Source organism: Elaeis guineensis, chromosome 1 (assembly GCF_000442705.2).
Source record: "Elaeis guineensis isolate ETL-2024a chromosome 1, EG11, whole genome shotgun sequence".
NCBI classification, from domain to species: domain Eukaryota; kingdom Viridiplantae; phylum Streptophyta; class Magnoliopsida; order Arecales; family Arecaceae; genus Elaeis; species Elaeis guineensis.
Genome location: NC_025993.2, coordinates 121,677,677 through 121,700,859, shown reverse-complemented (window position 1 = coordinate 121,700,859; position 23,183 = coordinate 121,677,677). Strand labels below are relative to the sequence as shown.

The 23,183-nt window shown below is 35.4% G+C and overlaps 2 protein-coding genes across 2 annotated transcripts; one reads left to right on the top strand and one right to left on the bottom strand.

The window, feature by feature from the left end:
• Window positions 1-10,396: 10,396 nt before the first annotated feature.
• LOC105038851 (nod factor hydrolase protein 1) lies at window positions 10,397-12,881 on the top strand. The gene is made up of 2 exons (XM_010914761.4): window positions 10,397-12,072; window positions 12,160-12,881. The coding sequence occupies exons 1-2, from the start codon at window positions 10,914-10,916 to the stop codon at window positions 12,375-12,377; spliced, it is 1,377 nt and encodes a 458-aa protein (XP_010913063.1). The 5' UTR covers window positions 10,397-10,913; the 3' UTR covers window positions 12,378-12,881.
• Window positions 12,500-18,784, bottom strand: LOC105038852 (15-cis-zeta-carotene isomerase, chloroplastic). The gene is made up of 4 exons (XM_010914762.4): window positions 18,215-18,784; window positions 13,441-13,587; window positions 13,061-13,270; window positions 12,500-12,903 (listed from the first exon to the last, which is right to left on the bottom strand). The coding sequence occupies exons 1-4, from the start codon at window positions 18,650-18,652 to the stop codon at window positions 12,568-12,570; spliced, it is 1,131 nt and encodes a 376-aa protein (XP_010913064.1). The 5' UTR covers window positions 18,653-18,784; the 3' UTR covers window positions 12,500-12,567.
• Between the last annotated feature and the right edge of the window lie 4,399 nt (window positions 18,785-23,183).

The following is a 23,183-nucleotide window of genomic DNA, read 5'->3' as shown; positions in this document are numbered from 1 at the left end:
AAATAATAGTAGAAAAGCAGATGACAGTGAAACTTCCGAATTGTCAGTAACTAAATCTAGAGAAGCATTCATATATCTTTAGTGCTCCTGATTTGTATACTTAGTGACCAGAACTTTAGTCCCCTTCCAAATAAGGGTGCAACGGAAAAAGGTGAATTGCTTATGAGTCAATCCCATCCAATGAAATACTACCATCTGACAAATTTTAATGAGATCCAAGACAAGCTCTTCTAAGTTCTTGACACAACCAGACAGGATGGTCCACATGCAGTACATAACACTTCGATCCGACACCTCGAAATGAACCATTGAGTCTATTACTGGGAAAATCTGTATAAATTTTCAAGTTTTAAGGTTTCCAATCAGCAATCAATAGGTTATAAACTTATAATTAAGGTCTTAAACAAGTTGACTCAGGTAACATGTTTATCCAATAGGTCTGGAGGTCTGACCAGATTGACTTATTTAATCTAGTAGGTTGACAAAGTTATTCCTCCAAATTGAATCTATTCATCTATTTAACTCCTTATACTGATGCAAGCATAAGCTAGAGTTATAATTTTAAAATATTAAATAGAGCAATGGATTAATGACATGTGAAATTGATGACTTCTCATTGATTAATAAATTACTTGATCTTGTATTATATTGGCGGTGTCATTTGGGTTTAAGTCAAATTCATGCAAGATAAGAGTCAAAATGGGGAGGAAGAGGCACATATACAGAAAGGAAAGAAGAGGACAGCTCTCTTACATAAACATGAGCAAGAGTAGCAGTCCAACGACCAACAATACAACATATTATTAGCAAAAAAAAGGAAAAGAAGAAGCATAGATGAAGCCTTTACTCGGAGAAACAACCACAAGACCTCCTTCAACTATTCATTCATCCCATTGCAACTGGAAGACCGAATCGCCGGCGACGAGGAAAGTGCTTTGTGAGGCAGAATTGTAAATTGTCAATAGTTGAGGATGGTAAATCTTTAAAGGGTGTTTGGTTCGCAATCGAAATCAGAATGGGAATGAAAATTGAAGTGGTTTGAAATCGGAATCGGAATGGTCAAATTTTTCGAAGCATTTGGCTCGTAACCGAAATCGAAATCAAAATCGAAATCAAAATTAAAATGAAAAATTGAATCCATGGAAGAGAGTAGGGATTGAGTTCTATATAGATTGAGCCGTTTCCATGCCACTCCGAAATCGAAATCGAAATGAGACTCCTTCCAATCAAACGGTTGGAATGGGAGTCATCCATTTCGATTTTGATTTCAGATTCTCACTTTCTCCAATCAAACATTCGTTAGATGGGAAGTAACATATAATTTTTTTTTTTTTTTAATTCTATCGTACTTTGCATTGTACCAATCAGAAACGGTTGTTAAACTAAAGGCCAGCTTTTATCCGGACTCCTCCATCTTCCGGTGGACAAAAATTATAATCTTCAAGAAATTAGCCAAGACAATTTGAGTTGGCCATGTTTTGACTTGGTTTTCTCACTTATAAAATTACGATGAAATTATTAAATAACAATTTTGTTAGATGTTATTAAACAATCCTTATAATAATGATAAAAAATTTTGATAAAATTTGAAATTTTATGAGTTATCTCGAAAGTGTGTAAATATAGAACTTCTAGGATCGTATATTTTCTACTGGGAACAGAGTTTGGGTCGTACGTACAATCATAACGGATAGCACAAAAAAAAAAAAAAAAATTCTAATGCAAGTTCTTTTGATGCAAGAATAAAATGAAAGAGAGTTATATTTTGTTGTTTTTCTCTTTGAAACACTTAAAATTACTCAGGAGAGATTTTTTAATGTGAATGAGTTAAAAAAAAATTCAAACATATGGATGGCCCAACCATATCCAAAACCCAACAAAAAAAAAAAAACCAGTTAAATAATATTAGTTAGAAATATATGTCGCTAACTAAATCATATCATTTTTAACCAAAAATAATATCATTTATTTAGAAATATATGATGCCTATCTATTATACTATTAAACCAAAATTCTCAAACATATAATTTTTTTTTTCCTTTTGATGAAAGGAGTTCTGATAGGATCCCTTATGTTAGTGCTGGTATGATCACATCCAAAATTTTCAAATAGTTGTTTATTCATAAAGCTCATACTAACTCATTAATTCTTATAATACTCTGGAGACTAATTTTTGGACTGAAATTTAATTTCTATGAGAAAAAAACTCATACCAAGATGTGACATTTGAACCAAGCAGTGCTACTTTGGTACCGTGCATATGAGCCTTTTTTAAATGAGGCACAAGACAAATGCATTATTTGGTCCATTGAGGAACTGTCCAAGCTTAGCATGTCATTGTGTTTGGTGTCACGCCAAGACATCCATGATTGCAAATTCGTAGGGATAGTTTGCATTGCAATCACGCCGCTCAAAATCCTTCATTTCTTACAAATAGCATTATAAGATTATGTGTTATTTTTCTTTAATGGTGCCAAATATATGTCAAGAGAAACACTATATAATTATACAAGACATGATGAGCTGTGTTAGGAGTGGATGCAAGATCAAAACCACATATTAACAGCAGGTAAAAATTTTCATCACTTGCACTCGTCCTGAAAAAATGTGCTTGGAAGCAGGCTGAGCTTGTGGTGCTGGAGCATGCAAACAGAAGTCTCTGGTTTATTCCACTAAACAAGAAAAAAAAAAAAAGAAGGAAGAAGAGAGTTCTCTGATTTATTGAAAGCCACTTTCTATTTTTTAGTATCTCAAGAAAATGATGAAAAACAAGAAGAGTCAGATAACAATATAATTCTTTTCATTACGAGCATATACTCCTATTGGAATAAACTATTATCTTCACAATTATATTATTTGCTATGTGCAACATTAAAAAAAATATCAAAACTTACATTACTCGACATACATAGATTTTCTAGATTTTCTAAATAATTTATTTATTTATTTATTTATTTTTCTTTTGAGATAGAGAGAGATAGAGAGTGTTATGATAACCCGGCCCAATTGAGGCCCAAAACCAGCTCAAAGCCCACCCGAAAAAAAAAAAAAAAAAAAAAAGGGGAAAAAAACAGAGCAGGAAGACTCTCGATCGGAGTCTTCCTCTTCTCCGATCAAGAATCGGAGTCCTAGGGCCATTGAAAGACCCTAGGACGAACCCTATAAGAAACCCCCCTCTCTCCTCTCTGGGTAGACCCTTCAGTCGCCGCCGATTGCCGGAGATTTTTCTCCGATTTTTCCGTTTGAAGCCGCGACTCCTCGACCCGTGTTCGCCGCGATTTCTCGCCGGTGGGGGGCACCGGAGGTTGTGGTAAGGTCTCCCTCCTCTCCTTCTCTTCTCTCCCTTCTTTTCCGTGCCTGTGAGCACGATGGCCGGCGACGGGTGTCGCCGGATTTAGTTGGAGAAGAAAACCCCCTGTTCGCCGCCTCTTTCCTCTGATTTTCCGACGCCGACGGTCTCGCCGACCGCCGGCTCTGGTCTCTCCGAACCCGGGAGGGTCGGCCATTGCCGCCGGCCACCACCGGCCATGTTATGGCCTTGATCGGCCGATCAAGGCATGGGGACCTCTAGGTTCCCTATTTCGGCCCAATGAAAGCTCGGGAAGAAGAAGAAAAGAAAAGAAAAGAAAAGAAAAAGGAAAAAGAAAAAGAAAAGAAAAAGAAAAAAGAAAAACAAAGAAAATGTAAAATAGAAAAAAAAAATAAATAAATAATAAGAAAAGAGAAAATTTTTCTCTCTCCCCTCTTTTTCCCTCTTTCTCTCTCTTTCTCTCTCTCTATTTTCTCTCTCTAAAAAGAAAAGAAAAAGAATAAGAAAAAGAAAAAGAATAAGAAAAAGAAAAAGAAATATATATATATTAATAATAATAATAATAATAAATACATGTGAGAGAAAGTTTTTCTCATCTCTCTCTTAAGTCTTTCTCTCTCTAAAATTGGACTTTCTCTCTCTACCTTCCCTCTTCATTTTCTCTCTCTAGATTTTCTTCCTATTTTCTCTCTCTAGACCTTTTATCTCTTTTTATGGATTTCGTCTTTCTAGGGTCATTCTCTCTCTGATTGCATCACAGACCCTAGGGTAAACTTGAGATAAAAATATGATGATCTGAGACTGCGCCGAAATTCGTGCAGTAGACTAGATCCTGATCCGATCCTTCTTCGAAATTGATAACATCGATCATGGTTAATCCATATTAAGTCATCCTGATATAACCTCTGATGATCTCAATCATGATTGTCATTTTTAAAGGATACGAAGATTCTCTCTCCACTTTCTCTCTCTACTTTCTCTCTCATGACCAACTTTCTCTCTCTAAAAAAAGATCTATGAATCCTGTATCGAGTCATGCCTTTATCTTTTAGAAGCTCATATTGACTCTAACAAGATGATCTGAAGTTGCTTTGATATCCGTGCTGTATGTCAACCTCATCTGATCGTATCAAAGATCTTTCAAATTTATTATTAAAGAACCCTATTGATTGATCTTGACTTTAATTCGATCTGTGCCTCACGATTTCTTGATCAAGTCACTTAAATTTGACCCTCAGATCAGAGATCCTAAATCGCCCTGGTATCTGGATGGTCCGACACATTCGGTCAACGGTCCTCTTTACTTATGATTTAATCTTATTATATTTATGGAATAGAATTTGATAATGATTTGATATTTTAAATAGGATTAGCTGATTCTTCTTACGAAGTCTAAAGATCTAAGATGAAAGAGGTAAGTGGATCTTATGCTCCTTATTTATTTTTAAATGATCATATTTTATGCAAAGAATTGCTATTGATGAAATCATAATTTTTCATAAAATAAGGATCGGCATATGTGATATGAAAGAGCATGTTTTATTATGAGCATTGATTTTATGAACATGTTTTATGAAAATAGCATGATTATGAAGCATGAATTTCATTGTTTTTCCATCTATGTATATGTATGCTTTAAGAAAAAGATATAAAGATTTCGAAGGCTCTCAGATGGCTATGAATAAATCCCTTAGGAAAAGTCGACATCCGGAGCTAGCATCCACACGAAACATGGCCCTGCCAGCGGGTATAAAGTTGGCACATGAATTAAGAACTCTGTCGATTAAGAAACATGGCCCTGTCACGGGTATAATAGTGACCTTAGCACGAATATCTGTGAGCAATATTTTGAAACATGACATGAATTCATGATGAAAATGATTTACGATTCATGATTGTGAAATATACATGATTTATGCATGCATGATGAGTTTATAACTTATTTTGTTATATGTTCTATGAAATGCTTTATTTTGTATTACCTGTTATTTTCTAAATATTGCATTATCATGAAAAACTTATACTTGATCCGATAAGGAAGTGCAAGTTCTACTTACTGGGCTAGTGTAGCTCATATTCTTTTTGTTTTCTTTTTGTTTGAACAGAGAAATAAGGTTAGGATCGGCAAAAGAAATCCAAGCTTGAAGATCGGCATAGCAAGCTGAAAAATTAGGCAACAGAAGTTTAATTTATTTATAATCATGAATTTGTAGTTATTTATGAATGTTGAGATTCGGGTTAGTACTTGCTTTTGGATTTAGATGCTCTGAACCCATATTGGTTCGATTATTTGATGAATAATAGAATTGAATCTTTTTATTTGACGGATTTTAGATGATTATGATGAATTGGCTTCGTGTTATCGTGGACTCCGTCCCTCGGTAGCATGGCCGTGTTATGTCTCGGATTTGGGGCGTGACATTTTATGGTATCAGAGCTTAGGTTATAATCATTGGGGATTATGATATAAATGATATAAATGATTAGGATATGATAGAATAATATCAGAGCTTAGGTTTAAGATCATTGAGATTATAAAGTGATATCAAAACTTTATGTATGATCAATAGGATATGATCGAGTGGAGTATAATGGATAACATCAGAGCTTAAGATTATGATCATTAAGGACGTGATAGAATGATATAAAGTTTAAGTTATGATCACTAGAGAATATGACTTAAGTGGTATTTGAACTTAAGGTTATCATTATTCGGGATTGTGACTTTAGTGATATTTGAATTTGAGGCTAAGATCATGAGGAACATGATAGATATAAAAGAAAGGATTCAATAATTTGATTTCGAATCAATAGGTATTATGATGAAATTTATGCAGAAGTGGCATATGATGTCTATAATAGAATTGATGAGTTATATCTTAGATTTCAATTAGCAAGGTTGATCTGAGTACGAGAAGTGTTGACCCTAGAATGAAGTGGGAGGTATTGATATATTATGTTAGGTATATTTGATGACATTGGAATGCTAAACCAATATGGATAAAGGACATGATAACTTTGCTGATTTTGATGTTAATTTTTTTTTTTGCAAAGAAAAGTTGGTTTGAAAGTTGTCTAAATGATTGTAAGGTAACTCGAAGGTTAACTCAAATTAATTCTAGACATATTAGATTCTTGAGGGTTGGTGAAGTTTATGTAATAAGTTCAAACATAGAAGGTGGATGAAGATTTAATTTTGATGTGCTATGCCTAAGAGATAGTAATGACAAGGAAACCTTAAATTTTATCCTAAATTGTATATGAAATCTAAAAGTTGGATCTAACTTTGATTGATTTAATATACAAAGATATTTTTGATAGATTTAGATAATTTGGTAAATTGAGATCAGAGTGCGCAGCAAAAGCATGGTGGTCTAAATTGATTAGAAATATTAATCCTTTAAAGCAAAAGATATTATGAAATACGTTAGTTGTAAATAAAAAAGGATTTTACTGATAATAAATGGATGCTAGAAAAAAAAAAATTTTTTTTCCTCCGAATTATTGATCGAAAAGAGCAAGTTCTAAGATGGCGTATCATTCCGTATGTAAAGATTTATTGGAGTAATCATGAAGAGAAAGAGGCTACTTGGGAGCTTGAAGACGATATGAAGACGAGATATCCACACTTATTTGAAAATGAAGGTATGTTAAATTTCAAGGACGAAATTTTTTTTTTAAGGAGGGTAGAATGTGATAACCCGGCCCAATTGAGGCCCAAAACCAGCTCAAAGCCCACCCGAAAAAAAAAAAGGGAAAAAAAACAGAGCAGGAAGACTCCCGATCGGAGTCTTCCTCTTCTCCGATCAAGAATCGGAGTCTTAGGGCCATTGAAAGACCCTAGGACGAACCCTATAAGAAACCCCCCTCTCTCCTCTATGGGTAGACCCTTCAGTCACCGCCGATTGCCGGAGATTTTTCTCCGATTTTTCCGTTTGAAGCCGCGACTCCTCGACCCGTGTTCGTCGCGATTTCTCGCCGATGGGGGTCACCGGAGGTTGTGGTAAGGTCTCCCTCCTCTCCCTCTCTTCTCTCCCTTCTTTTCATTGCCTGTGAGCACGATGGCCGGCGACGGGTGTCACCGGATTTAGTTGGAGAAGGAAAACCCCTGTTCGCTGCCTCTTTCCTCTGATTTTCCGGCGCCGACGGTCTCGCCGACCGCCGGCTCTGGTCTCTCCGAACCCGGGAGGGTCGGTCGTTGCCGCCGGCCACCACCGGCCATGTTATGGCCTTGATCGGCCGATCAAGGCACGGGGACCTCTAGGTCCCCTGTTTCGGCCCAATGAAAGCTCGGGAAGAAGAAGAAAAGAAAAGAAAAGAAAAGAAAAAAGAAAAAGAAAAAGAAAAGAAAAAGAAAAACAAAGAAAATAGAAAATAGAAAAAAAAATAAATAAATAATAAGAAAAGAGAAAATTTTCTTCTCTTCCCTCTTTTTTCCTCTTTCTCTCTCTTTCTCTCTCTATTTTCTCTCTCTAAAAAGAAAAGAAAAAGAAAAAGAAATATATATATAATAATAATAATAATAAAAAATACATGTGAGAGAAAATTTTTCTCATCTCTCTCTTAAATCTTTCTCTCTCTAAAATTGGACTTTCTCTCTCTACCTTCCCTCTTCATTTTCTCTCTCTAGATTTTCTTCCTATTTTCTCTCTCTAGACCTTTTTATCTCTTTTTATGGATTTCATCTTTCTAGGATCATTCTCTCTCTAATTGCATCACAGACCCTAGGGTAAACTTGAGATAAAAATATGATGATCTGAGACTGCTCTGAAATTCGTGCAGTAGACTAGATCCTGATCCGATCCTTCTTCGAAATTGATAACATCGATCATGGTTAATCCATATTAAGTCATCCTGATATAACCTCTGATGATCTCAATCATGATTGTCACTTTTAAAGGATACGAAGATTCTCTCTCCATTTTCTCTCTCTACTTTCTCTCTCATGACCGACTTTCTCTCTCTAAAAAAAGATCTATGAATCCTGTATCGAGTCATGCCTTTATCTTTTAGAAGCTCATATTGACTCTAACAAGATGATCTGAAGTTGCTTTGATATCCGTGCTGTATGTCAACCTCATCTGATCGTATCAAAGATCTTTCAAATTTATTATTAAAGAACCCTATTGATTGATCTTGACTTTAATTCGATCTGTGCCTCACGATTTCTTAATCAAGTCACTTAAATTTGACCCTCAGATCAGAGATCCTAAATTGCCCTGGTATCTGGATGGTCCGACACATTCGGTCAACGGTTCTCTTTACTTATGATTTAATCTTATTATATTTATGAAATAGAATTTGATAATGATTTGATATTTTAAATATGATTAGCTGATTCTTCTTACGAAGTCTAAAGATCTAAGATGAAAGAAGTAAGTGGATCTTATGCTCTTTATTTATTTTTAAATGATCATATTTTATGCAAAGAATTGCTATTGATGAAATCATAATTTTTCATAAAATAAGGATCGGCATATGTGATATGAAAGAGCATGTTTTATTATGAGCATTGATTTTATGAATATATTTTATGAAAATAGCATGATTATGAAGCATGAATTTCATTGTTTTTCCATCTATGTATATGTATGCTTTAAGAAAAAGATATAAAGATTTCGAAGGCTCTCAGATGGCTATGAATGAATCCCTTCGGGAAGGTCGACATCCGGAGCTAGCATCCACACGAAACATGGCCCTGCCAGCGGGTATAAAGTTGGCACATGAATTAAGAACTCTGTCGATTAAGAAACATGGCCCTGTCACGGGTATAATAGTGACCTTAGCACGAATATCTGTGAGCAATGTTTTGAAACATGACATGAATACATGATAAAAATGATTTACGATTCATGATTGTGAAATATACATGATTTATGCATGCATGATGAGTTTATAACTTGTTTTGTTATATGTTCTATGAAATGCTTTATTTTGTATTACCTGCTATTTTCTAAATATTGCATTATCATGAAAAACTTATGCTTGATCCGATAAGGAAGTGCAAGTTCTATTTACTGGGCTAGTGTAGCTCATATTCTTTTTATTTTCTTTTTGTTTGAACAAAGAAATAAAGTTAGGATCGGCAAAAAGAATCCAAGCTTGAAGATCGGTATAGCAAGCTGAAAAATTAGGCAACAGAAATTTAATTTATTTATAATCATAAATTTATAGTTTTTTATGAATGTTGAGATTCGAGTTAGTACTTGCTTTTGGATTTAGATGCTCTGAATCCATATTGGTTCGATTATTTGATGAATAATAGAATTGAATCTTTTTATTTGACGGATTTTAGATGATTATGATGAATTGACTTCGTGTTATCGTGGACTCCATCCCTCGATAGCATGACCGTGTTATGTCCCGAATTTGGAGCGTGACAAGTGTAACCAGTAGGTCACCGACTAGCTCCTTTGTTGATCAAAAACTGAATTGGATTTTTTTTTTTTTTTTAAAAAAAACATGTCACGTAGAGCACCCATACCATGTGGACTGATAGGGTGTCAATGGACTGCTGTAACATCCTAACACACCTCTTTCCTCCTATCCTGCCACTAAGCGACTTTCATAGTCCCAAAAAATCTCAACTTCTCCAAATCCAGCAATGGAAGCCTATCCTTCCTGCTGAAGAAACCAAGAATGTGATCATAGGAAAAAGGCCATAAAAGATGTCAAAAGCCACGCATCTTTCACCCAACAACCTTTTAGGGCTCCATGGTACATTTGACAAAAGACACCCACCCATCTGCTTTATGCCTTCAGGCAATAACTACGAGCACATGGGATGTGGGTCACTTGCTGTCAAAAGAAACCATATAAAGACGCAGCAATTGGTATTGAATTATAAATGATACTGACCAGGTCGCCACCCACTCAGAGACAATCACTTGATGTCAACAAGTTGCATGCTCAAAGCCGGTGATACCACCACTAAGAAATACCTTTCAAATCTAATGATAACAAGGATGGAACCACATACTAGTTCTTAACAGTTTCAGCTGAGCTCTTACACAAAAGAATGGTCGATCTTCTTTCATGATGTCGACCATTGGATCGTGCCCCATACATATCTGAAAGCATTCCTAACTCCTCCATTCATCTGCTTGCACAGCTCTCAAAGTGGCATTTGCATGATCTGATGGTGGATTCACACCACTGTCCTACACAAACAACTCACCCACCTGCTACAAAAATTTTATAATGGTATTTAAACATGTCTGTAGACAGTCAGCACATGCACCTATCTCAGTTGTCCACAACCAGGAATTAATTTAGAAAGAGTCAAAAGGAAATCTCAGTATCAAAATACCGAAACAAGGCTGTCTTATAATATTTCCAGATCCAGTGACCTGCAGGGCCAGTTAATGGGAAGGTCTTCCATGAAGGTGAATTCATTTATAATTACCTTTCAAAAAGGAAACCACTGGTAGACCACAACCAAACACCATACCCTTTCTTCCTGGCCTCCAGTGTTCAAAGTCACAGCCATCTTTACAGCCATCTTTCTCAAAAAATTAAGATTCTCTCCTCTGCATTTCCTCATCATTCGAACTCACAGAATGCCCACCATCCTCACTCATCGGTATCCCCATATTTCCCCAAAATGGGCCAACTACCTGTCTCCTTGCTCCTCATCTTCCACCTCCTAATACTTTCAACCGTCCAGCATACAACAGCACAGCAAGAATGCGCAAGCCTTAAAAAAGTTCCTCATCCGGTCAGAGCTGGCTACTGGTTCTCTCACTTGGCCCGCTACTCGCCAGTTTCCAACATCAACACCTCCCTCTACTCCCACCTCTACTACTACTCCCTTTCCCTTGATGATACTAATTTTCATGTTGCACTCCCACCAGATGACCAACTTCCCCTTTTAGCCACTTTCTCGACCGCCGTTAAAGCCAAAAACTCATCCCTTAAGACGCTCTTGTCCATTGCCACGGATGACTGCCAAACCAACATCTCCAATGCTGCCTTCTCTGCCATGGCAGCAAATCAAACTCTTCGAGCAGCATTCATCAATTCCACCATAGAACTAGCCAGAACCAATGCATTTGATGGGTTAGACTTGGCTTGGCAATTTCCTTCATCATCTTCTGACATGGCCAGCCTCGGGATCCTGCTTGCAGAATGGAGAGCCCACATAAACGAGGAAGCACAGAATTCATCTTCCCGTCTCCTGCTGACGGCCACAGTATACTTCTCAAACCACCTGTTTGATGTGCCTGCTGATAATGTCGACTACCCGATAGAAGCCATCTCAGACAACCTTGATTGGGCCAATGCTCTCTGTTTTGGTTACCACAAGAACAGCGATGTCACAGCTTTTGATGCTCCACTATATGATAAGTCCTCCCACTTTTCTACAAGTTACAGCATTACTTCATGGCTGGCTGCAGGAATCCCTGAATGCAAGCTGGTAATGGGTGTCCCTTTATATGGAAGATCTTGGTTCCTCAGGAACAAAATGAAGAATGAACCAGGTGCACCAGTTGTGGCCACAGGACCTAGGCAAAAGATGAGCAACCAAACCGGTATGATTGCTTACTCTGAGATCAAAGAGATCTTGAAGGATCCCAACATTGTCCTTCTAAATGACAACCAGACTGTATCTGCATATTTCCATTCTGGAGGTCTGTGGGTCAGTTTTGACAGTCTAGAAGTGGTGGAGGTGAAGATAGAGTTTGCTCTCCAGAAAAGGTTGCTGGGCTATTTCCTCTGGCCAATCAGTTTTGATGACTCAGATTATACACTATCCAAACAAGGTGAGTATTTAGTCAATTACCAACAAGAAAAGCTTCCTCACCTTTTCTTCTTTATTTCTGTGGACGCTTACCTGATAATGAATGCAGCTTCAGATGTATGGCTCAGAAACCACGATTCTCCATATTATGAGGATGTGAATGGCTTTGAACAGACACCATCTCCGGCTCCACTACCACCACAAGATCATTCTCTGACTCCATCAGCAGCATTGTCTAGATCAAAACAAAGGTCTCCAACAACTCATCTGTCACATCTCAATTTGTATATTTTGCTGTTTCTTCTCTTTTATCTTACAACAATTTAAGCAGCTTAGAAGTGTGATAAGAACACCCTCCTGCAAAATTCTTTATCATAGAGATCTTGATCCAATTTATGTATTTCATCGAACATGCCTTTGCTCATTTTTACAATACCCACAACCCCAAGTGACTTTAATATCACATATTTATTGAATAGAGAAATGTAGTGCGTATACAATATCAGCAAAAGACATACTACCAGTGAAGCTGAAAGCTGGATGATTGCATTAATGGGTGTGCAAAGTATGCACCAAGTGTCAAGGCTGTGATTGTTAAATATGGTAATCGAATAAATTCCTTGTAAAAATCTTTGGGCAACTTTTGACGTCCATCAAGGATTGCTGCAAAAGGTATTATGCTTGTTCTGGTCTTTAAAACTTCAAAAGCTCGACCATATCGTGATGCCAGCCTTCTATCGCCATTCCAAACACCAAATAAATGGTGAGCGATCAAGCCAACTGAGGCAGCCACTGCTACTGAGTTACCAATCCAGAGTGTGTGAGCTAAGCACCAGATTACCTGCCCAACCATCTGAAGGAACAAGGCCTACGTTAGCATTTCTTACTAGAAAGTACACATACTATTAGAAAGACACCAACATGGCTAGTATCATCTAATTTAAGTCAATTCTAACAAATGGTTCTCTATATCATGTTTATATGGGAAATCTTTTAAACAGACTACAAACCTGTGGATGTCTGGTGATTCTCATGATCCCTGTTTCCCATAGATGCATTTTGGGCCTATCAACAGCTGCAACTTCTAATAGATTAAAGGTAGATGGGTAGAGAAAGAGGAAGGAGATGAAGGATGAAACCCACACCAGTTCATGGATTCCAGAGACACCCTTGACTTGCCACAGCTGAATACCATCATATCGGTGATTGATGAAGTAAACCTAAAAAAATTAGCCTTCATTAGTTATTAAATCACAAACAACAATGGCCAATAAATTTATACTCTTGAGAGGGACTGAGGGTGGTTGTGGTACTTTTTTTAGGAAAAAACAGCAATTACAGTATACCACATGATGAAGAAAATAAAAATAAGAGCAAGGAGGCAACTCACAACAGTACTGACTGCTAAAGGGAGTGAGATCCCTGCAAACAAAACACGGTAAGCTCTCTCACCCATGAGTTTCTCACCCGTATCACGAAGGCTTGCCATACCACTATGAACAGTAGCAAAAATAACAATAAGGATCAACATTACAACCTGTGCAAGAAAATTCAGAAAAGTCATCATTTGAGTGCTTAACCATAATAACATGCACATAAATCTGAGCAAAATTTCAAAGAAGACATCGATTAATCATATAATAAAAAAATTTATAAAGACAAACATTAGGACCACAAAAAAAAAAAAAAGCTCAGATAAAGAAATAAACCAACCCTTTCCAGCTCAATAATGGTAATGAAATGATTGGGTTTAATGAGTATTGCAAGTTATGCTTCAAAGATGTCAGAACCAAAACCATTTATATTGGATGGATTAACAGGTGAAGCAATGCTGTACTTTTTGCATGTTGGCAATTTTGCATTGGCATGTCACTATTCAGTTAGTAAAATATTAAAACTGATAATATATCCATCCACGTAATATCCCTAACAGATACAGATGGCATGGCATAAGCTATGTTAGGTATTTTCTACCTACAACCTAAGAATCTGTAACTGCATCTAAGACTATATAACTGCTGGTGATGCTGATGAAATGCCAATTACTTTTGTTACTTGATCCACTCTTCCTGATTATGAGCCTTCAGATAAGTAAACAACAAAAGAGAATCCATCATTCACAGTTCACCACCTCCCTTAAATTTTCTGCACAGCCAAATATTGCAGGTCCTCTGAGGTTTGTAACAAATCAAAAGGGCCTTAACATCATGGCTAGGATGGAGTCTTATGCAATATGGAGTTAACCCCCTGCCCCTCCTTAAAAACTCAGAACCTTTTGTGAATTGGCAGTAAAATCTGCATGACATGTATATATAAAATGGCCAGGCATTTTTTTTAAAGAATAAAATATTTTCATTTGTGACTTGAATTGTATGGGCCTTAAGTCCAATTTATAAGCCTGAAGATCACGTTTTCGAACCAAGTAGAAAAGGTTCCTTCAAGGCTTCAAGCATATTATGTTTTCTAAAGGAGAACTAAAAAGGGTTTATTAGAAGAGGGAACACAAATTTAATTAAAGAAACTTTGTGCAAAGAAGCTTTGTCTACAAGGAATGAATTAGTGCAAGAAAATGCAACCATGTAAATGTGTCTTCAAAATCCCTTATTCATGTGCTTAAGCTCACATATCATATTACTTGCAATAGGAATCAACAGAAGTTGAAATGAAAATTTCTTTTCATCCCCTCTTTGCATTTATTTGTCTTTAGAAAAATCCATTTTAGTATATTCATAAAACTTTAATTCATTAATAAAGTATTTTGTATTTATATATGGTTGTCTCTAATTAAGTCTGGTTATTGACATTCTGAAGTGAAAAAATCAATGAGGCAAACATATGAAGATATGACAGTTAGATGAGGGGAAAAGCTATCCAATTGTAAAATTTTCATCATACGTGTATTTTAAGCTTATTAGCATAAAATTATCATTCATACGATATCATATATTTTAATTTCTTACTGTAATATCTTGGCCATCATATGGTCCACTCTGCAGCAGAGAAAAAGCTTTCACTGCATGGCTGAACAAGACATGAATTTTTCACCAAGATACTGAATGGGCTCTTCAATTCATGCCCAAAATGTAGTCATAACTATCTTAATGGAATCAAACTCTAGACTCAAAACTCAAAGTTTGCTGAGCACCTCACTTGGCAATGATTTCTTTGCCGAAATCCTTGTCATTATCAGGCTCACTTAATGTGGTACTTGCAAGATCCACCTTCCACAATTCTTTGCATGAATATAGTCTTCAGAATTTTGTTGAGGCCAACTAACAACTGGTGTAATGCTTGCTGGACCTTTCAGAAGTAGAAGCACGAACAATAAAGTCAGACAGTGTTGGCTCTAAATTAACTATCCCATCATCAAATCTAAGCATCATAGATTTATTTAACAAAATGTTTTCTCATATCAAGAGAGGGATTTTTCTTCAAAACCAACTGGCAAGCAACCAGATTTTGGTTATAAGGTTCTATGATGAAAGAACTACCACTTCTAAAAGATGTTCACCGTAAATATATGCTGAAACAAAAAAAAAGTCACTACTTTCCACCTGCTATTATATTTGATCCTATTGCTATAATAGAATATATCCGTAATTATTTCTACAATTTATTATCCAATTAAAGATGTATTTCCTTCTCCTCTGGGAAGATCAACTCAACTTCAGTGGACTTAACCATATCTGAAATGTCATCAGCAACTGATGTATAAGTACCACCTGTATTACATTCCTGAAAGAACTACACTTATATATTATCCACAGAATGCATGCTTGACCCCACAGCAAAGTAATGAAGAGATGAAAATCTTTGCCTTCTGAGGTGGAACAGTTGCATCGAATTCTTTAAGGGAATGGTAAATACATGCCAAGCCTGAAAGGGCTAACAGCACTACCTTCCTTTAGGCCATCAGATTAGCCAACATTATTGCCACTTGATGAATGAAGAATATCCAATGGTCCCCTTCAAAGGAAACACAAAACAGAAAAGCTAAGTTGTTGAAGAGTATCCAAAAGCCTCTTCTCCCATGTCTTGAGCATTGATGGCTGGGTTTCTGTAGCTGTTGCTGACTGAAGCATCATTATCATTTTTCTTCAGAGGGGGTTAATTTGATTTGCAAGCTATAGCGGGGAGCATGGAGGAACTTAGACAATATACTTCAACCAAAACCAAGAAATATTATTTGTGGTAAACATATTTATAGCCCTCATTTGAATAGCCAAATCATGATAAACCTAAGAACTATCATGAGTTTTAGACTCTGACTTTTCCATCATCCTTGCCAAAAATAATTTCTTCAAGTAGGTCATATTCATCTTGCACAACATGGAAATCCGAAGGCCCGGCAGGTCATATGCAGTTTGTCATCAAGAGTGAAACATGTTACAGCCAGATGGCTCCAATTTTCACAAAAGCTCTGAAAACATTAAGCTTCTTGCGATATTCAAACAGAGAATGAAAACAAATAAATGTGTCAGCAGCATTAAGAGTGCAGGCATCATGCATCTTGTCCATCCCACCCAGCCAATTACATAAAGAGAACTATATATATCTTATACAGAAACATGCATCCAAGTTTAACTATCTAGCATGTCAGAAAGTAGCGGTAATGTAGCATAGGGTCTCCTTTCTTATTAATTCAAGATTCCAGCAAAATGAACATGGAAGCATCTAAAGCTAAATCAGTATCTACACCATTCCTCTTCCTTTTGCTAGCCATCATGGTCTGGGTCTAGGTCCATTTTAGTTTATGTATTATTAGCTGAATCTTAATATGTAAAAGTATGACCTGATATGGATCTTATGATCTGAAGGATCATACTATCCACTATCTGGATCCTAAAAGCCATATCTGGATCTTACAATCGATACTGATCCTGATCTAGGGATCAGACCCAAATTGTAAAGAGCTATTTTTATCCAGATCATTCGATCTGGATTGTGAATCATAAGATTCTAATAATGATGAATGTCTAACTTTAAGCTTCCATTTAACACCAAATTGAGTAAACTCTACCAGAAGTAGATCAGCGAGAACTTTTTGTCAAGTAGATATCATGAAATTGCATTAGGATCAAATTGACAAACTCAACCTCAACCTAGAGATAGGTTTCGCATATCAACCAAGTCCCCAACTAAAACATGTACTATATCAATATACGAATCTTACATCTTCTTGTTACAATCTATCTTTAAGTCTACACACCTCAATCTCGAGCTAGAAGCCCTATGTCATCTAGTTAGGATCTCATACAAAAATAGAGATGTAAGTGTATGCATAAAAGTATTATCTTTGATGCCCAACCTAATATTTTAATAAGTCTCTTTCTCAAAATTTTATAAATTAATATTCAGCCATCTAGTTAGGAGTTCTGGTGCATACCATGTTCCGTCCAAGCTTCAACTTAGCAACTCCTTGCATATCCTAACTTGTTAGCTATCTCCTGGAAAGCTACCGCTACAGATGAACAGGTTGTGAATTAACAGTTTTCTGTTTGGTGGATCACCATAAAGCAACAAGAGTAGTGCATTAAGGACAACAGCCAGGGATCCCAAATCTAACACAGCAAATCTCTTAAACTGTTGATGAAAGAGATGGTAGAGAAATGTTTTTTATATAGAAAAAATAGACATGAACCAACTTATTAGAAAGATGTAGACATATGGACATTCAATCATATATTAGATTCAAAAAAAAAAAAAAAAAACTTCGAAGAAGTAGAAACTTAAAGAGTGATGCAACTACACAAATGTAAATAAGAAATTAGTAAATTTTGAAAAAAAGCATCCCTGTTAATAGATAACCCGAAAGCTCTGGTGCATAACCACATGGTAGGCCACCCAATTCATCTAAACCCAAACCCAGTTAGGACCCTCAAATTTCCCAAGGAACCAAGAACAAAAGCCAAAAACCAAATCTCAAGCTACTGAAGCAAGATAAAGTTTGCTATTTTACATTCAAATACAAGAGGAAAAGAAGTTCACAACAATCATCAATTACCAAACAATCAATCCACCTAATATATCCAATCAGTTTCAGGCAACCCAATTCCCATTCATTAAGAAGCACGAGAAAACACCCAAAACAATGATCAAATCTTCCAAAAATATGGAGAAACTAGCAAAGAACATCAATTTAGAATTTTTAGGAAAGGACTAACCTCGTGGCTGTCCGAGAGCTCCGAAACGGCATTAACGAAAGCCGTCCCAAACCCGGTGGAAGGATCGATCCACAAGACATTCAGCGCGAAGAGCACAACTCCCAGAATCCCTGTGAAGTAGACCCAAGAAGATATCTTTTGCTTCCCCACTTCGAACACTGCAGAATCCTCGCCGATTGGAGCTTCGTCAGAGGCCGCATCCTCAGCTTCCGCCTCTCCAATCGACGTGTCTCGGGCGCGAATTCTACCAACAAACCGAGGAAACTTCGAGGGGTTGGGAGTCAGCGAAGTCATCCAAAGGTCGGGGCTTTGCAGGGGTTTTGGGGAGGCGAGGAAAGGGGAAGACCAGGCGGAGGGGTTTGGGCCATGAAGGCCGCGACAGCGGCCAGAGGGGAGGAAGGGAGAGGGGGAGCTGGAGAGGAGAAGAGAGGAAGCCATTCTTGAGTGCTGCGATAACCGAGGAGAGAAACAGACAGGGAGAAGCCTTTGGAAGGCTCAAGGGGTGTTTTTTCCTTTCAGAGAAACGCACCTCCGTTGGTGAAATTAGATTCCCTGAGGGAGTTTAGTGGGACGGTCTTGGATGGTGGTGGTGCAAATGGCGTGGCAACGTGGTGGAAATAAATAAATAAAACTTTTTATTATATTTAATTAATAGAATTTGATAATAATTTATATAATTTACCTAACTAGTTAAGATATGTTATGTTTGACTTCTATATATATATATATATATATATATATATATATATATATATATGGTGTTTGACATGTGTCACATAATTTATTTTTAGTATATTAAATTTATATAATTTGATAATAAAATTATAATTTTAACTAATGTACTTCTTTAGATATGAAGTATTGTGAATATACGAAACAAAATAAATTACTAGGTATTCATCTTGATTTGTATGCACTTTTGCCGCAAGCTATTTAGATTTGTTTGGATGCTACTAGAAAAATATTTATTTAACCTTTAAATGATATAATTTATATATTTATTATATATTTTAATTTCTATTTATAAATTTTTTTATTATAAATTAATTATTTATTATATTTTTTTTTTTTCATTTGACACCCCCTCATATCAACTCAAGTAAGATTATATTTTTTTTCTCTTTTACTCTCTTAAATAATAGACACTTCTTATGTCACTTCTCGGCAAAAACCAAGTGAGATTGATTATAAATTTGGATCAAAATTCTTATGGAACTTTATATGATGTTTTGTGAGAGTTGAATCAAATATGGATACTAATTAACAATTTTTTTTTGTTTTTCTACTAAAAAAAACTTCTTTTTGGTTCATAAATTTTCAAGTCTTAGCTATATATTTTTTATATATTTTATTTTATTTTAGATGTGATAGTTGATATTGGAGTAAAGATATTAAAGTCATATAGGTGTGCTAATATTTCGATGTTATGTAACTACTATTTAATTTTTTTAAAAAAATAATAGGTCTTTGTTGCTATTTTTAAATACCACATAAGAGATTAAATTCTATTAAGATTAAGTTATATTCCTATAGATTTGGATTAAAAATCCTATAGGAATCCGGTCTATTGACTTATCTATCTTGCATCTTCTAAGGGCCAGTGAATTGATAAGCTCTTTGATTTTGGAGTTGATCGGTTCAACTAGCCGATTAATTAGCGGTGTTAGCAAGATGTCATAATTATATTTTTATTTTATATAGAATGAGAGAAAACTGAAGTGTAGCAATTGCTGGCTATTGGCCACTATGATAAGCAGCATAATAGATATAGTGGAGGCAGAGAGAGTAGATAAGGGGCTACTAATCACTGACACCTTGCTTCTTCTCAAAACTCTTCTCCTCTCTGCCTTCTCTATTTTTTTTCAAAACTACGATCTATGTTTGTGAATTACTAGTTATTTATCTTGGTTTGCATGCACTTTTGCCACAAGCTACTTAGGATTGTTTGGATGCTATTAGAAAAATATTTATTTAGTCCTCAAATGATGTAATTTATATGTCTATTATATATTTTAGTTTCTATTTATAAAAATTTTTTATTATAAATTAATTATTTACTGTATCTTTTTTTTTTTAATTTGACACCCCCTTATATCAACTCAAGCCGGATTATGTTTTCTTTCTCTTTTACTCCCTAAAATAATGGGCACTTGTTATGTCACTTCTTGGCAAAAACTAAGTGAGATTGATTATAGATTTGGATCAAAATTCTTATGGAACTTTATATGATGTTTTGTAAGAGTTGAATCAAATACGGACACTAATCGATAAACTTCTTTTTGGTTTTTCTACCCCTCAAAAAAAACTTCTTTTTGGGCCATAAATTTTCAAGTCTTAGCTATATTATTTTTGTATATTTTATTTTATTTTGTATGTGATAGTTGTTATTGGACTAAAGATATTAAAGTCATATAGGTGTGCTAATATTTCGATGTTATGTAACTGTATTTAATTTTTTTAAAAAATATTAGGTCTTTGTTGCTATTTTTAAATACCATATAAAAGATTAAATTCTATGAAGATTAAGTTATATTCCTATAGATTTGGATTAAAAATCCTATAGGAATCTAGTCTGTTGACTCATCTATTTTGCATCTTCTAAGGGCCAGTGAATTGATAAGCTTTTTGATTTTGGAGTTGATTGGTCCAACTAGCCGATTTAATTAGCAGTGTTAGCAAGATGTCATAATTATATTTTTATTTTAAAAAATTTTAAAACTAGAAAATATAGAATGGGAGGAAACTAAAGTGTAGCAATTACTGGCTGTCAGCCACTATAACAAGCAGCATAATAGACAAAGTGGAGGAAGAGAGAGTAGGTGAGGGGCTACCAGTCACTGGCACCTTGTTTCTTCTCAAAACTTTTCTCCTCTTCGCCTTCTCTATTTCTTCTCAGAGCTACGATCTATTTCAAAGTTTTAGGCATCTCACTTAAGCAAAGGACCCACTAATGGAGGCATCGATGAGGACTCTATAGTTAAGATGCTTGATCTAGATTGCCTCGATGATGAATGGGTCACAAGGCTCTTCTTCAAGAATTCTATGGCAAAGATCAACTTTTGGATGGAAATCACGATTTTAGGCCTTCTTTGGTGGTTTTGGATGACCCAGAAGGTCCAAATCTTGATCCACTCTCCCTCTCTTAAAATCTCTCTCATGTTTCTCACTAACTTTCCACTCGCACCTTTCTTCCATCTCTCCTTCACTGCAACTTCTCCCATAGACTTTGCTATGTCTTTGAACTCGAACTCCGCTCCAATCACTATCACTAGTGATAATAACTTCACCTCCACCATGGACTTCTCCCTCCCCTCGATCACCCTCCAAAAGCTCCCCTATCTCCCTAACTATGTTCTTGGCCTCACCACCCTCACCAACTCCATCAACCATAGCCCCTTCTGAAGGATCGAATTGCGCACTAGATCGGTTCAGATCAGAGGCAGCGGATTTTAAAAATTTTTTCCACCAATCCGACATGCAAGGCATAGACCTAATTCAGAAATACATAAAGATATAAATCAGCATGTATTAAGAAGAGGAGGGTGATCATATCACCTTGTATGGATATAAATCAACATGCATTACGTTTAGATCTCATCTAATCAGTCATCATATAACTAATCTAATTGGCATGGGCTAAACCAAACCATCAAGCAACCTTATTCAGAACTCAATCTTCCAAATTGGTCAGGTAAGTGGAGATCGGTGGGGATCTCCCATTGCTTTCTTTAGATACCAATAAATTAGCCAGGTCAATGAATGAAACCAATTAAATAACCATCACTCAATTACTTATCTTAAACACCAATAAGTCAATTGATCTAAATAGGTTAGCTTAAATGAATCAAACTCCAGCCATCGAACCGAATTAGGTCTTTAGGTTAATTAATTCTACACATGAGATTCAATCGATTTGATCAACAATAATTGTTTGATCTTATAACTTAATTGAATTAGATCTATTGTGTTGAAATCAAAAATTTTAGATGCAATCTGATTATATGATCTAATTTTTGATTTTTCTATGACCAAAATCTTCATGCACAAACATAAATTTTAGATTTCAAAACTAATTTCAGATCTAAATTTTTTGCATAGAAGATAAGTTTTAAATCATAAAATTAATTTTTAGATTTAATATATAAGTATATATCTCATATATGTATGCAAAATTTAGATCTCAACAAAAATTTAGATCATAATATGATGTCATATATCTCATATACAAATCATGAATCATATTGAAAATAACTTTCAGATCTAAATATGCAATCACATATCTCATATATGAATCATAAATCAAGTTAAATTAATTTTCAGATTTATGCATGCATCTACATATCGCATAAAAATGAACTAGAAACTATTATAAAATAAAATTCAGATTTATACATGCTAACACATATCAACTATATGATCTAAAAATTAAATCTAAAATAAATTTTAGATTCAAAGCAATCATTTATACATCTCATGTATAAAAAAAAATCAGATTTTAATTTTTTTTTTTAAATATATATGTCAATTTCATGAATATGAAACTTATGGCTCTAATACCACTGTTGGAGTTTCATATCATGGCATGCATGTATGTTTCAAAATTTTTTTTTCTAAACAACATAGCTGAATAGAAGATTAAAATACTTTCTAATCTTAATCATGCATGAAATATAGAATACAAGGATCTACTTCACATGCTGAAATTGAACACATACTGAATTTTATGCTAAAATTGAATATGTGATCGAATCACATATCTATTTCATAATTTTTTTCTTCAAATATAGATCTAAAAGAGAGTAGATTCTTTTTTAGCCACACAAGTACTCGATCTCTATGGGTACCCACTCAAAATCAGTTTAAAACAATCCTCTTTGGTGTTGATCCTTCTTCTCTAAAAACAATCAACCTATGAATTTGAATGAAGCCTATATCGCGATCAACTTTTTAATCTTTTTCTTGATCTTTT

Bases quoted from the DNA above. Each gene is read 5' to 3' on its own strand.
- LOC105038851 (XM_010914761.4), top strand. From the start codon at position 10,914: ATGGGCCAACTACCTGTCTCCTTGCTCCTCATCTTCCACCTCCTAATA. The intron at 12,073-12,159 runs GTGAGTATTTAG...TAATGAATGCAG, and splicing joins TTATACACTATCCAAACAAG to CTTCAGATGTATGGCTCAGA.
- LOC105038852 (XM_010914762.4), bottom strand. From the start codon at position 18,652: ATGGCTTCCTCTCTTCTCCTCTCCAGCTCCCCCTCTCCCTTCCTCCCC. The intron at 13,271-13,440 runs GTGAGTTGCCTC...TAATTTTTTTAG, and splicing joins CTTTAGCAGTCAGTACTGTT to GTTTACTTCATCAATCACCG. The intron at 12,904-13,060 runs GTTTGTAGTCTG...TTGTTCCTTCAG, and splicing joins GAATCACCAGACATCCACAG to ATGGTTGGGCAGGTAATCTG.